At 32.1% G+C, this 16,652-nt stretch overlaps 1 protein-coding gene across 3 annotated transcripts in view; it reads left to right on the forward strand.

Annotated features, from left to right (window-relative positions):
• LOC126880365 (zinc finger protein 235-like) overlaps positions 1-16,652 on the forward strand; it is a 60,281-nt gene that overhangs the window by 18,927 nt on the left and 24,702 nt on the right. For all 3 annotated transcript variants that reach the window (XM_050644187.1, XM_050644188.1, XM_050644186.1), the window contains exon 2: positions 11,925-12,059. In XM_050644187.1, the coding sequence (XP_050500144.1) occupies positions 12,044-12,059 (16 nt within the window). In that variant the 5' untranslated portion in view covers positions 11,925-12,043. The remainder of the gene's footprint in view (positions 1-11,924; positions 12,060-16,652) is intronic.

Consider the following 16,652-nt stretch of genomic DNA (forward strand, 5'->3'; position numbering starts at 1 on the left):
AAAGACACTCGATTTGTGTCAGAACAGTTAAAAATTCTTCGTAAGTAAGGATTTGATTCCCCACAACTCTATTTAAATGAAGTTTTACACTTTTTATATTGCTTTCCCAAATACCACCGAAGTGACTGCCATAAGGTACGTTCATTTTCCAAGAAATTTTGGTATTATTAAGTTCCTGTTGGAATGCATCTTTATAAGTTTTTGAAGTAGTTAATTGATATATTTCATCGAGGACTCTCTTGGCACCCACAAAATTTGTGCCATTATCTGAATATAAAACCTTACAATTTCCACGACGAGATAAAAATCTTTTGAAAGTGGCTAAGAAACAATCTGTAGAGAGCGAGGCTAATTCAAGATGTATGGCTTTCGTACTTAGACAAACAAACAAACATACGTAAGCCTTTTGAGTTTTTACGCCACGATATTTTCCTATAGTAATGGAAAACGCACCAGTATAATCTACACCAGTGTGTAAAAAGGCTTTTGCCTGATTGACTCTTACGGCGGGTAAGTCAGCCATCATAGGATAGGTAGGTTTAGGATTAAGACGAAAACAACGATTACATCTCCAAATTCTATTTCTGATGGCCTGACGACTAGATAGTATCCAATAATTTGTTCTCAGAAGATTTTGCAACAAATACGCTCCAGCATGTAAATGCAATTTATGGAAATAATCTATTAACAAAATGGTTAAAGGATCGGCTTTGGGCAACAAAATCGGATGTTTTTGTTCAAAACTACATTGGGAGTTGGACAAACGTCCACCTACTCTAATTATTCCATTTTCAATAAATGGATTCAAACGACGTATGGAAGATTTTACAACGAGATTTTGAGAAAGGGCTTTATATTCTTCAGAAAAATGCTTTTGCTGGACAGCTCGAATTAATTCAATTTCTGCAATTTTTAAATCAAATAGAGATATCCGTTTATTTAAAGACAATTTTCTAAGAAATCTCAATACGTATACTGTGGAATTTAAAAGTTTCGACCAACTGGAAAAATATTCAATAAGAGTATACAGCGGAGAAATTACACGAGTGACATTACCAAAGAAGGTTTGTGATCTATATTCAGAATCACAAATCATAATTTCCTGTCCGTTGACAGACTGAATAGGCCAATATTCTGGCTCCAACAGTAACCAATTTGGACCAGTAAACCATGTGGAATGGTTGACTAACGAAGAAGGAAACAAACCTCGAGAGGCGCAATCAACAACATTTTCCTTTCCAGGAACAAAAAACCAATACTCTGACGGAACCATCTTATGAATTGTAACAACTCTATTTTGAACAAATATTTTGAGATTTTTCTCTGAGGACTTTATCCAATTTAATACAATCATGGAATCACTTAAGGCAAAAATTTTATCAATATTATGTCTAGGAGAATAAGTTTCAATAGCATGTGAAAGAAGCTTTGAGAGAAGAAGCGCTCCACAAAGCTCTAATCGAGGAAGAGTTATTTTAGACATTGGAGATACTTTAGATTGAGAGTACAGTAAAGTAACTTTAACTTGACCTGTACAATTAACAACCCTGGAATAAACAATGGCTGCGTATCCAGCAGCACTTGCGTCTGAAAATCCTACAAAAGACAACGACGAATTAGGTGTAACTGCTATATGGCGTGGAATTTGTATTTTGTATAGGACATGAAATTCATTTTGAAACTTTTCCCATGCTATTTCGATTTCTTTTGGTACGGTACTATCCCAATCTACCTTTAGAGTCCAAAGTTTCTTTATCCAAATTTTAAGCAAGAGGGTTATAGGAGATAGGAATCCCAAGGGATCAAACATACGAGCAACAAGTGAGAGCATGTTTCTTTTTGTACAACGGGTCGATGAGGGTATTTCTAACCCAAAACTAAAATTGTCACATTTTTCTTCCCATTGCAATCCTAACACTTTGGAGACTGACTTATCAAATTGTTTGGTTTTGACCAATTGAAGGGGTTCGGGGATTGTCGATAGTAGATCGTTCGAGTTCGACATCCATTTGGTTAATTTAAAACCACCTTTTTGAAACAAATTCACTAACTGAGTGTGTGTAACTATAGCTTCAGAAACATTTGGAAAACTGCTAATAAAATCGTCTACATACATATCTCTTAAAATTGGGATGATAGCATCAGGAAAACTTTTAGATTCGTCATTACATAATTGTTTTATTACCCTGAGACTAAGATATGGTGAGGCTTTTACTCCAAAAGTTAAAGTATTTAATTGGAAAATAGAAATAGGATCATTGGTATCAAATCTCCACAAAACTCTTTGAAACGAACAATGAGATTCAACCACTTTAACCTGCCTATACATTTGTTTCAAATCAGCGACAATTGCGATTGGAAAAAGACGAAAATTCAACAATATTGTGGTAGGATTATTTTGTAATTTTGGACCTTTATAAAGAATTTCATTTAATGACGGTCCTTTACTAGTTTTCATAGAGGCATCAAAGACTATTCTACAAGGAGTGGAAGGGCTATCTGATTTAAAAACACAATGATGGGGAATATAATACGACAACGAATCAATGGTTTGAATGGGAACTAAACTCATGTGATTTTGGTCTAAATAGTCTTGAAAGATATCACAGTAAAGTTTTCTAAGTTTTGGGTTTGGTGCTAGGCGATTTTCTAAGGACAACAATCTATTTTTAGCAAGAACAAAAGAATCACCCAGTACATTAGGATCATTTTGGAACGGCAATGAAACTTTGTATCTACCATCTGCATCTCTACATACATTTTCTAAAAATAAATTTTCACAAATTTCATCTTCTGATGAACTATTAGTAACAGTGGGCAAATCCTCTAATTCATACATTCTTTCGACCAAGGAATCTAAATTCAACAAAGGGTTACAGACGAAAGACAAATATGTGTGGATTTTTTCAAAATTTGGTGCAGCTGAGCCCATGACTACATAACCTAAACTAGTCTCAATAGCTGATAGAGAATCTTCGCATGACACTCTATTACAACCAATGATATTTGAAAAGACAGATAAGCCTAAAATACCATCTATCTTGCCAGGAAAAAAGAAATTCGGGTCAGCTAATTTCAAGTGTTCTATACTGTTAATACAGTCTTTGTCAACTGGTTGATCTGGCAACTTATTAGAGATTGTGTCTATAAGCAACACTTCTATAGGATATTGTATTTTTTTATCAAAATGGGAAAAGATAACAATGTTGGTTTTACCTACTATCGGGGTGGTTGATCCTCCTATACCAGAAACTGTCAAATTTAATTTCGAATAACTTAGGCCTAATTTTCGGGAACAATCAAAAGTAAGAAAATTAGCAGAAGAACCACTATCTAACAAAAATCTAACCTTGTGAGCACTACCCCATTTATCAACAACTTTAACCATTATTGTCCCAAACAGACTAACAGAACTCGATTCTGATTCATTTGGGATATTTTTAGAATGGCGGACATGTAAACTAGAAGGATTATCAGAAGAACCAGAGGTAGGCTCAGTACTAGTGGAGGGAAATGGAACATTCTCATTAGGCCGAGTAGTATTTGGCTTATGCAACTTGGAATGGTGCCTAGCTTTGCACACAACACAAGAAAATTTTGACGGACAATTGGATACTCGATGCTTTGAAGAAAAACAATTTAAACATAAATTATTTTCCTTCACTAATTTAAATCTGGATTCAAATGGTAGCCCTAAAAAGTGCTTACAGTCTTTAATTAAATGTGGGCCTTTTTTACAAACAACACAATCTATGGAGGAATACGTATTCTGTTCTTGCAAATGAAACGATTTGTTCGGTTTTTGAAACGAAAAATTATTTTTGGAATTCCTTGATCTATCATTTTTAATAAGAGATTTACTACGTTGGCGTAAAAATTTCAATAAATCATCATAAGCGGGTAAATCATTATTATTTCTTATTAAATCAAATGAATCTATGGTATCTTGTGGTAATTTTAACATAGCTAAATAAGTTAAAATATGATCATCTAAATTATCGAGATTTAATCGTTTTAGTGCAGAAACATTAGTATCAAACTTTTCCAAAAATATTTCCAAATATGATGGATTATTAGATTGCAAACCGCGAAAATTAACAATTCGATCCATATAGAGATTAAACAAATATTTTTTATCATTATATCTTTCAACAAGCATATTCCAAATAATGTCATAATTATTAGGAATGGGTTCTATTGAGCTACAGCTTTTCAAGGCTTTCCCGGAAATACAACTCAACAAATACTGTAGCTTATCGGACTTGGGATATTCTATTTTGTTATGAACAAATTGTTTGAAATTTTCATAGAAAACAGGCCACAGAGATATATCTTCACCATCAAACTTAACTAATTCAAATTTGGGCATTTTAATAGTAGAATTATTAGTACTATTGGGATTATTACTCAAAACAGCAGGTTTATTTATTAATAATGAAGCTAAATATTCAATATTGGAGTAGAGATCATAAAATGCATCTAAATGCGTATGGTATGCGACGCCAGCATCTGGCTCCATCTCTTGTTTTAATATAACGATATCTTGAACAATTTCCTCATATTCTGATAGAGTTTTTTCGAAAGTACTATATCTAACTGCAAAGTTACGCATTTTTGAGGCATTTTCTGGATCTTTTTCTAAGGCCGACCCGGCATCGTAACATAATTGAGCCCTACGAAAGATAGTTTCACGTTTAGAGCATAATCGCTCCAATTTTAGTTCGTTTTGACTTTTAGGCATGTTTAATAATAAATATTGAAATTCTTTCAAAAAATTATCAATGATGAAGAAATAAAATGGAACAAAACCCAAAATATGTCAAGAATAGTAGTTAGGTGTATATATTTTTTCAACAATTACTAAAATTTTATTAAACTAAATCCAAACAAATTATTTTTAGGTTTGCAAAATATCCAAATCAAATATATTTACTTAATCAAAATCGATTTCACTAAGCGATGGGTTCAGAAGCAAAAACACGAATTCAATGTTCCAACTATAGTCGACCGAAGAACAAGGTTTTTCGATACACGACAAAAAAAGGGTACACTACGATTTAATTAGATTTTAACACGACAAATATACTATACCGATTACAATTATAATTTTAAATAAATTTATCCAATGCGAAAAATACGATAGATCAGATCTTGAACCGGCAAAGCAACAACGAAATTGATTCAAGACGATCCGGCTCGAAGGACCAAACTTATGGGGTGGCGATTGGGCTATGCTGGTCTATTACGCAATCGAATTTAAAGCGGACTGTATGGAAATAATAACAAAAAAATTCTTACCTTATTTTAACTGGTAGGTCGAGAAGTCTTCAGTTATTAGTAAGGTGAAGGAAGGAGGGAGAAAGGGTTAATTTATTTTTTACTATAACTGAAACCGGCGTTTTTTGGCGACACTTGATAACTACAGGAAACGACTTAACAATTCAATTTGTTCTTACTTACTGACAACCACGACTAGTTAGTACTAACGAAAGGTAATTAAAAAGAAAACAAAAAATTTAGTACAATATCTGGGCAAGAAAATAGGCCAGGTACTTCGAATGAAATAAATTTAATGAGGCCAAAACACCAGTTATGGCCCTGATAACATTCCAATTTTTAAAAAGATGTGTCTACAGTTTATCTAAACCTTTACATGTATTATTTAATTTATCTTTGAGACTACATACCTTCCCTAGTAAGTGGCGTGACAGTTATATAACTCCGGTATTTAAAAACGGTGACAAGGACAATATAAAAAATTATAGGCCTGTTGTTATGTTATCTGCCATCCGCAAACTTTTTCAGCGTGGCTGAAAGACTTTGGTCGATGGCCTTTTGGTACATTGTATCGATAAAGTCTGTCTCTCTCTCTATCTTACTTGGCACTGTAGAAATCTCTTGATTAATGAGCAACATGGATTTAGGCAGGGTAAATCTATGTCTACGAATCTTGTCTTATATCATGATTACATTGTCCGGGCTTTTGAAGATGGGTACCAAGTGGACTCCATTTATACTGATTTCTCGAAGGCCTTTGATACAGTGATCCATTCTTTACTTATCTTTAAATTAAGATGTATTGGTTTTCCTGAATGGTTTCTTTCATGGTTGAGTAGTTATCTTGATGAAAGAGTTCAGTTTGTTTTTATAAAGGGTTCACTTTCGATTCCTATCTTGGTCAGTTCAGGGGTCCCACAAGGCTAACATGGGGGTCCTCTTCTCTTTAACTTGTTTATTAATGATATTTCTGAGGTAATAAAAGTTTGTCAGTTTTTGCTATTTGCCGATGACCTTAACCCATTTATGCCCAACGGGTCGTTAACGACCCAACTAACAAAAATATGTTCCAAGCAAATATGTCGAATTTACCAGTCGATGTCGGTTTACAAATTCATTCATGACTATGCAAGTAAGTAATTTATTTAGTGCAAAACCGTTTATTTCGCTCGTAGTGTGCGTAGAGTGTACATCAGAATAGAACTTGAATAACGTTAGCATCATGGCTTCATTCAAACATGTGTAAGTACATTTAAATAAATCATTTTATTATTTAAATTCATTTTATATAGTTAAACATAAGTTGTATTAACACATTATAATATTACTAGTATGAAAATAATTTGGTAAATGTCATAAATATAATATTATATTTTGATTGGTCGTTAACGACCTGTTGGGCACATGACATATCATAATGAGAAAATGTTTTTTAGTAAGAAACCATTATCTATTGCAGAAATTCTGGAGGAAATAGATTGAAAATAGTGAGGCTATATCGGATGATGTATCTCTAATGTTTTGTATAAATTGGTTAAGTCAGAATTTCACAACAATCATGTTTTGATGCCTTCTGGGTCAAAAAAATCGACTATTTTTATTGGTACATACGGTTTAAGTCTACAATTGTTGTATAAACATGTTATCTAATGTGCATGGAACGGAGCCAATCCAAAAAGCAAGCGGATATTCACCAAAAGAAAAACTAAAAATTCAAATAGATCAATCATTTGTAATTTCGCAATACAACAAATTTATGGGCGGAGTCGACTTGATGGACAACAACATTTCGAACTACAGTATACAAATGCGTGGAAAAAAATCTTACTTTTCAATATGGATATGGATGTTTGTGTAACTAATGCTTGGACACTACCACGACAGTTTGGATCTAAAAATGACAACTTAAAATTTAGAACATATTATATAGTTCGTACATTATTATCTAACTATGGAAAGTCATTCTATCCGTTCTACTGGACCTCAAAATATAGCAATAATTCCTGCACCATTCCCATCAACACAGCATCTAATTATTATTGGTGCTCAAAGAAGGAGATTTCGTGTATGTTCAAATGAAACTACAAAAGCATGCGATAAATGTGATTCAACCCCATGATAAATTTTTCAAATATTATCACACAAACTGTTTTAAGCCTTAAGTAATATAATTAATCTATGCCTGCTTCATTGTTTTAAAAATAAAGTAAAATAAAATGTTATTGCATAAAAGTTATTATTTTTATTTTGTACCCCTATGTGCCTAACAGGTCGTTAACGACCCAGCATGTTTTCAAAAATTAGTTTTTGAAAAATTTTTTTAGTAATTTTTCAATGCATTTTAGGGTATTTTATTACATTCTTGAGAATATCATTGATATATTTGACAAAAATAGTTGTGGGCATAAATGGGTTAAGCTATATTTCAAAGTTTAAAATCTGTCTGATTGTCTAAGGATCCAGGAAGACTTGACTTCTCTATACAATTGGTCTCTTTCCAATTGTCTCCAGTTGAAAAAAGATAAGTGTTTTGTTATATCCTTTAGCAAATCTAAAAAAATGTTGTGTTTGACTATCACATTAATACAAGCGTTCTATCAAGAGTGACTGAAATAAAAGATTTGGGGATGTTATTTGACAGTTCCTTGTCATTTATTCGACACATTAATAATTTGTCAAATAAAGCATACCGTAATCTAGGTTTTATCACAAGAAACTCTCGAGATCTTTCCGTACCTACATATGGAATTTTATATCTTACTTTCGTCCGTAGCATCCTGTCTTATGCTTCTATAGTATGGTCACCATACTATTTTAACCATATTTACACCCTTGAAAAAATTCAAAATAAGTTTCTCCGGATTTCTGCTTATAGATTAAACTTAAAGAACATGTCTTCGGTGGAAATAAGGTCAAGGCTAAATATCAGTTCCTTAGAAGACTACAGAACTAAATGTGATTTAATTTTTCTCTATAAACTACTTGATCATACCACCGACTGTTCTGATTTATTAAGTCTTGTCAACTTTAGATGTAGCACTAGAATTCCTAGAGACATGCCCGTATTTTCTATAAAACACTATCACACCAACTATGGCAAATTCTATCGAATTAACAGGATTCAGACACTGGGAAATGACTTTAGTCAATCTTATGATCTGGTGGATACAAGATTTGTAAGTTTTAAGCACTGCCTGACTGAGTATGTAAGGAATCGAAGATGAGTGACCTTTACCTTGGAGTCTTCATTTCATTTGATTTTAATTGTCAGAGATTTTCATTTTAATAATATTTTCAGGATATTTAATTTACTTAAATTATAATCATTCGTTTAACAATATTTATTAATTATTTAATACTTAGTTTAGTATTTGTGTTATGGCTAGGATACTTTATTTTTGTTATTTGTAAAAATGGGGACATTCCGTAATAAATAAATAAGTGGAATCTCCTGCTAACCCCCAGATTACTGACATCTGAATGGGAATAGTTAATATTTATTATAATACTTGTTAATAATATAAATTTTTGGATGAAATACAAATCGCATTAAAATAATCCGCATAACAAGAGACCTTACTGTATTGAGTTTTGCAAACAGTGTTGCCATATTTTTTTAATGTAGATGTTTAAAATATAATAGTATCTAGTCTTCCGTTTTATACCGCTGATGCGGCTTTTGGATTATAGCAGTGTAGTATGCTATATCTAGGGTCTACTATATACAGTACAACCTGCCATATCCGGACCTGTCATATCCGGACCTCTCCATATCCGGACGGTTCTGCCGTCCGCATCTACCGAAATATACCGAGAAAAGCAGTCCTGCTGTTGGACAACGCACCGTCTCATCTCGACACAAAAGAACTAAAAGATGGTGAAATAATGTATTATAGAATCTATAAAACAGGTCTATCGACGAAGGTTATTGACGGCGTTGATTACTGGAATGTATGAAGGAGAAAACGTTTTAGAGACTATAAAAGAAGTGGTCTTGATTGATATCCGGATTTTTTCATATCCGGATCGGTCTGTCGCCACGTTGATCCGGATATGGCAGGTTTTACTGTACAAAGAAGGTAACAGGGCCAGTGCAACCCTTCAACCACCTATTATTACCCCTGGTTTTACCCAAGGTGCTCATTTTATTCAGGCTGAGTCAACCTGGGCCTATAGCAACGAACTGTCAATACTGGTGGAATGGTCATGAAGCGAATTTAATGAGGTCAGGATGAGAGAGCAATAGTCAAGGAAGGAGGGAAGATAATCACCATCTTTCGTAAGGTTTGTTCCAACCCGTCACAAAAACCGTCCTTGAACGGTTACGAGTATGTATGTACAGTAATGAAAAATGTGTTACTGTGCATAATTATTCGATATTTCGCATGCGCATAACAATTCAAGAACAGTTTTGTATTGAGTTGGAACAAACCTGTAAACCAAAAAATTGATAGTGGTAGTTGTAGGAATATAGTTATAGTTTATACATGTACTTAGATTTATACTATGTACTTAGGTTAGACTGTTTTGTTGATTTGTCATTGTCATTAAATGATACACAATAAAATTACTAATATTTATTAACCTTCGAGTGGTAACGTACGGTCCCTGACACCGACGTAGCGAATTTTTCGCGGTAAAACTCAAATGCGTATTTTTTTTTGTCCCGCGACCAGGTAGCTTTCAAATTCTCATCGCACTATTTAGTCTTGAAAAATCTGTGGCCAAGTGTGGATAGTTCATATGTTATTTGACCTGACGGTGTGAGAGACCGAGGTTACCATTTATGTTATACTTAATGGTAAGTTTTTGTCGTTTTTGGTCCATAGTCAGTTTAAATAATAGATGTTAATTTTAGGAGTTGTATATGAATATTGATTATGAAAGTGAACAAATCAGGTTGCAACAACTTTTTGACGAAATTGTTGCTAATTTCGAATCAGAACCGTACAGTGCGGTGCAGTGGTGTGTATAAAAATATGAGGAAACAAACGGACAATAATTTCTGTTTGTGTTGGACATTTGTTGAATAATTTTATTTTTTTTTGTGACATTTCAACCCTTGAATGTGACCTTTCAACTCGATATGCTTGTTGATATTTTGTATTCAAAAACTGGACATGTTTTTGTAAATTGTTTGTCAATTATGTTAGTATCTAAAAGAAGCCACTTTTTTTTAATGTGCATTTTTTTCCCGAATATAAATAAATATTGATCATTTCTTACTATATTGTTATTTAAATATAGTTATATTAAACATTTAGCCACATCAAAATATTAACACAAAATCACAACCTAAGATATTCATTATTAAAAAAGTCGGTGCCGTAGACCGACGTTACCAACTATGTTACAAGAATTCACGTTACCGGCGGAAGGTTAAATATCGTCTGTGTCGTTCTAATACCTCATAACCCACAAAAATTGGAAAATGAGTTTTTTGCAGATTTTTATAATTTATTTATTTATTAACGGGCCTTGCCCACTTTTAGAACAATTTACAGTTTAATAACCTCAATAGAATTAGTCAAATAATAAAATCTTAATATAAAAACAATCTAGTCTAATCTAAAAAGTGCTTAGAAAAATAAAGTTAAAGTTAAAATAATAAAACAATACAACATTGAATTATGAAACTAACAGGTATAGTTGGTGCAAAACCTCGTGAACCTTGAAAATGCGTATGTATAACCGAAATAAAATGAAGCCTAAAAACATACGACTGTTTTATTTGCTGCGAATTGCGCGACAGGGGTCCCATCTGCACCCTGATATTTTCAGTAATGTCGGATTCAATCGTTTCGTTCGTATATTGACATCACCAAATTAATGAATTAGGTTCACGAGATTTTGTAACAGCAATACAAAATCATTAGTTACACGTTATTACAATATTGCTAAATTTATATCACAATTTGCTTTAACAGGCTCACAAACTTACATTAAAAATTCATTAAAAAAATCCAAACTGTCAGCATACCAGTTGGCCATTCGTGACACTCTAGGTATATAAGAATCATATATCTCTGTAACCAAACCACTTAGAGACCTAATTTATTTTTTATTTTGAAACTAGATGTATTGTTTTTATTGTTAACATTTATTTAAAAATTAAAATACTTTTACAAAAAACCCAAAAAAGTTTAGATTTTATTTTTTATTTTAATTGTTTTTGTACATTTTCAATAAAACTTTACCAGGAACTTGATACAATCTATCTACAACTACTGTAAAAATTTAAACCTTCTATCATCTACGGATCCAGAGATATTTGACATCAAAAGTTAAAAACCTAGTATTCGGGAAATCGCAAAAACATAAAACACTCTAATATGCTAGAAAGCTACCGGTACACGGTAAGTTGAGTGCAGATGTTCAAAAAACAAATAATTTTTTAAATGAGATATATTCTACTACCTATAATGTGTTATATATCATTGGAAAGAGAAGATTTCAGAGAATAATTTTCAATCATAACCCAAAATATTTTAGATATAAAATATTTAGATTTTTATCATAACCCAAAGTATACACAATATTTTAGAGTACTTTTTATTGTTTTCTGTGCATTTTTTTTATTGAATTTTGACACTTGTATGCACCTTGTATTATATTCTGCACTTTAGTGATGGATTTTTTTTTATTAGAAACGGGACTAAAGGCTGAAATTCAGGAAGAGTTTGCAGAAGGTTGTCAAGGATATATAGAGGGTCAGCTATATACATCCCCAGATATTAAAGACTTGAAGACAGATGAAGCAGAAAGCATGAAAGATAATGCAGGTGAGAGAAGTATTAAAATTAAAAGTAGATAGAAATACATAATTTTTCAACATTTAGGAGATAAAATAGCCTATAACTGAGTTTTTGATAAACTCATTGAAAACAACATATTTTTCAGAAATTTTAATCTTTGCTCCATGTTCTGTGACGGATATGGTAATGCCCACTTAACCTCGGATGGGTATTTGTCTGCCTGGATATGTCATTTCATTCAGACCTCTCTTGTGCTCTTCTCATCCATTATCCTAAGTTCATAGTTTCCAGGTCATACTCTATATCATCCTACCATCTTGTTCTGGGACTTATTTTTTTTTTTTTCGCCTTCCTACCGACTTCTATTTTAATATTTTCATTGTTGTTTCTGTATCGTTTTGCCTCTGGACATGTCTCAGCCATGACAGTCTTTGACTCTTCTTAAACTTAACAATATTGTACCCTTCATTTAATTTATTAATTTAATTGTTTCTCCTGGTTCTCCAAGTGCCGTATCCCCCTTTCACAGGGCCGTATACTTTTATTAGTATCTTTGTCTCGAATGTTCTGAGTTGTGCTTTATTTTTTTTGTCATTACCCAGGTTTCACAACCATAGGTTGCTACGGGTCTAATCCATGTTCTGCACTTATTTCGGTTCTTTTGTCTAATAATTTCGATGTCATCAGTCTGTTACTAGCATATTATGTACGATTCCCACTGGAAATAAGTGCAATAATTTCGCTATTTACGGAATTCTTATAACTGATTTCATTGACAATGTATGTGAAGGCATCCACACATTCAATAGTAGTTATATCAACGAATATGTAGCCCATAGAAGAAGCTTTTATATGAAACAGATGGTCACGTTTATAAGCAGGTTTGTTGACGAGGGATGTTACGGCCGCAGAGCGGTAGTGATGTTGAAAAAGTAACTATTCGTTACAAAGTACTCGTTATTTACGAATATCGAAAGTAACGATTACTATACAGAGAGGCAAATCGTTACTTTGATTACTCTGATTACTTCGTACCAATCGTATCAGAGCGAGTAACGACTATTGTATCTACTTTGATTACTCTGATTACTTCGTTACTTCATGCCAATCGTATTAGAGCGAGTAACGACTATTGTATCTACTTTGATTACTTTAATTACTCTGATTAGTTCGTACCAATCGTATCAGAGCGAGTAACGTCTATTGTATCTACTTTGATTACTCTAATTACTTTGTACCAATCGTATCAGAGCGAGTAACGACTATAGTATCTACTTTGATTACTCTGATTACTTCGTACTTCGTGAAGGTCGTTATTATATCGGAATACCTATACAAAATACCTACCTACTGAGAAATACGATTCTCGATATGATTACCGGTACTCAAATACAAAAGTAACATAGATTGGTGAAGGTGGTTGTTATATCGGAATACCTATACAGACCTACCTACTGAGAAATACGATTCTCGACATGATTACCGGTACTCAAATACAAAAGTAACAAAAGTAATCATATTAATCAAATCATTTTTATCCCTTAAATAGATCGGTGAAGGTCGTTGTTTATCGGAATACCTATACAAAATACCTACCTACTGAGAAATACGATTCTCGATATGATTACCGGTAATCAAATACAAAAGTAATCATAGTAATCAAAGTAACGAATACTGTGTAAATGATTACTTTATACAAAATACTTACCTACTGAGAAATACGATTTTCGGTATGATTACTGGTACTCAAATACAAAAGTAACAAAAATAATCATAGTAATCAAAGTAACAAATATAATAATAAAGTAAATAATTATTTTATACAAAAGTAACGATTTGTAACGAATACTCGAAAGTAATTATAATCAACATCACTACAGAGCAGGCGGTGGTGAGATGACGGTGACTATGGACGTTGTCAGATCTATGCACCTCCATAGCACCTACTCATAGTCCAGGGCGCATCTGTTTTGAGATGGACGTTGAGAGGTGACTCAAATGTTTTTGCAGAAATTGCTTGAAAATAAATCAAATAATAATATTTGAGTTATCCTCCCTCTCAAAAAGGTCCGGAACATTGTTTAAATAATCAAAATGTCAAAAATTGAAGGAAAAATTCGATTTTTTTCTTGGTTTTTTGACTATAAGTTTAAAACTGTTGATTTCCGACAAAAGTTGTACTGACATAAAAGTTGAGTAATTAAATTTTCTACAATATAGAATTGGTTAAAAATTTAAAAAATAGTCATCCTAGTTGTAAAATAGCAATAATTGCGAAAAAACCATACAAAAACAAGTATTCGCATTTTACGGTTTTCAACCATTTATGCTACACTTAGGACCTTCATGTTTCACCCAGAAAAACTTTATGATACAGTAAAACAATACTGTAAATTTCATTAAGATCGGTTCAATAGATTTTGCAAAATAAATTTTGCAATCCAGCTTTCGCAAAAAAAATTCATTTTTTCAAAGTGTTACAGGACTGAAAATAAAGCAGATAGCAAGTTGAATTTTTTTTGCTTATAGAAGTGTACTGTACCTTTCATTTGCAATTTTCAAAATTAAAATCGATTAATTACCACAGCGTCAGAAAATTTTTGAAATAAACAATAATTTTTGGTGCTACGCGCAGGACAGCGGTGTTCGATTCACACAAGTTGATTTCCACCAAAATTTCTTCCAATCTTTATCTAATATATTATTTTCTTACTTTATATTTTGTTGTATTTTAATATTTTAATTCCACAAAAATCAAACTAATTTTATTATTGTTTGTGGAGTATGGTTTAAACAATTGCATATGTTTAAAAATAATAAACTTTTATTATTTAAGTTCAAATATATGAACAAAGAAAGTTTTTGCTAATAAAAGTGTTATTTCAAAGGATAGAGTATGTGTTTTTACTTTGCAATAAACAAATTTATTTATTTATATCGAAATGTAATAAAAATTAAAATGTATCAATCATTATCAAAGGTCATTGGAATGCCCAATCAGAGCAAACTATCCGCTGTCCTGCGCGTAGCACCAATAATTAATGTTTATTTAAAAAAATTCCTGACGCCGTGGTGTTAATCGATTTTAATTTTGCAAAATTGCAGATGAAAGTTACAGTACACTTCTATATGCAAAAAAATTTTCAACTTGCTATCTGCTTTATTTTCAGTCCTGTAACATTTTGAAAAAATGAATTTTTTTTACGAAGGCTGGATTGCAAAATTTATTTTGCAAAATCTATTGAACCGATCTTAATGAAATTTACAGCATGGTTTTACAGTATCATAAAATTTTTCAGGGTGAAATATGAAGATCCTAAGTGTAGCATAAATGGTTGAAAAACGTAAAATGCGAATACTTGTTTTTGTATGTTTTTTTTACAATTATTGCTATTTTGCAACAAGGGTGACTATTTTTAAAATTTTTAACCAATTTAATATTGTAGAAAATTTAATTACGCAACTTTTATGTCAATACAACTTTTCTCGGAAATGAATACTTTTAAAGTTATAATCAAAAAACCAAGAAGAAAATCGAATTTTTCCTTAATTTTTTGACATTTTGATTATTTAAACAATGTTCCGGACCTTTTTGAGAGGGAGGATAACTCAAATATTATTATTTGATTTATTTTCAAGCAATTTCTGCAAAAAAATTTGAGTCACCTCTCAACGTCCAAATGTACTAATATTTTTACAGATGCGCCCTGGTCTATCAGTTGGAACGCAAAATCCTATTCTAAAACGTTACAGGGCCGTACCCTTCTACCCACTCTATATTCTTTTGTTGTATATTGCTATATTATTTTCATTGTTAGGTGTTCTTTTGACGGTCATGTACTTTGTTTTTGTATTGTATATTTTAAGCCCCCTTTTTCATGCTTCAGGATCAATTTCCGTGAACACTATTATTAGTAATGCCTTCCTCCTACTAATGATCTGTATGAGATATAATACTTCATTTGCATATGCAGCAATTTGTACTGTTTTGGTATTTATATGGCCGCTTAATTAATTTTTCTGCGGAAAGAAATTGAAAATATTAATCAAAACTCAAAATTTTTGACAAATTTGGTAGTTTAAGGTTTCTGATTACAAATCTAACATTATTTTTTTTTTCAATTAAAATGGTGGATCCAATATGGCCGAAAGAAATTCGAAAATTTTATTTTAAACGCATAGTTTTTTGAAATTTTATATTATACCTAAGGCTTTGAAATTGCTGATTACCAATACATTTTCTTTTTGAAGTTTAATATTCAGAACCTATTACTTATGTACAACTACCCATACATATACAACACTCGCCAGAATCATGTAATATGCGTCATTTCACATTTTTGTATTAAAAAAACTACCAGCAATGCAATGGCCGTTAAAGGTAGCTAAATAATGTTATTCTGTATCTTCCGACTATACATTTTGAGATTAATAAACATTAATCACAGCATTACGCAGAATTATGTACTTTTTGAATGCAACTTTACGAAATTTTGATTATTTCAAACATAATTTTACTAAAAATAAAATAAAAATTCCATTTTTACTCAGTTGCAATGCGAAGGCAAAACCGTCTTATTTTTCACTTAGAACAGGGAGCGCAAACCAGCACTCTAAATC

This window comes from Diabrotica virgifera, chromosome 2 (genome assembly GCF_917563875.1).
Source record: "Diabrotica virgifera virgifera chromosome 2, PGI_DIABVI_V3a".
Lineage (NCBI taxonomy): Eukaryota > Metazoa > Arthropoda > Insecta > Coleoptera > Chrysomelidae > Diabrotica > Diabrotica virgifera.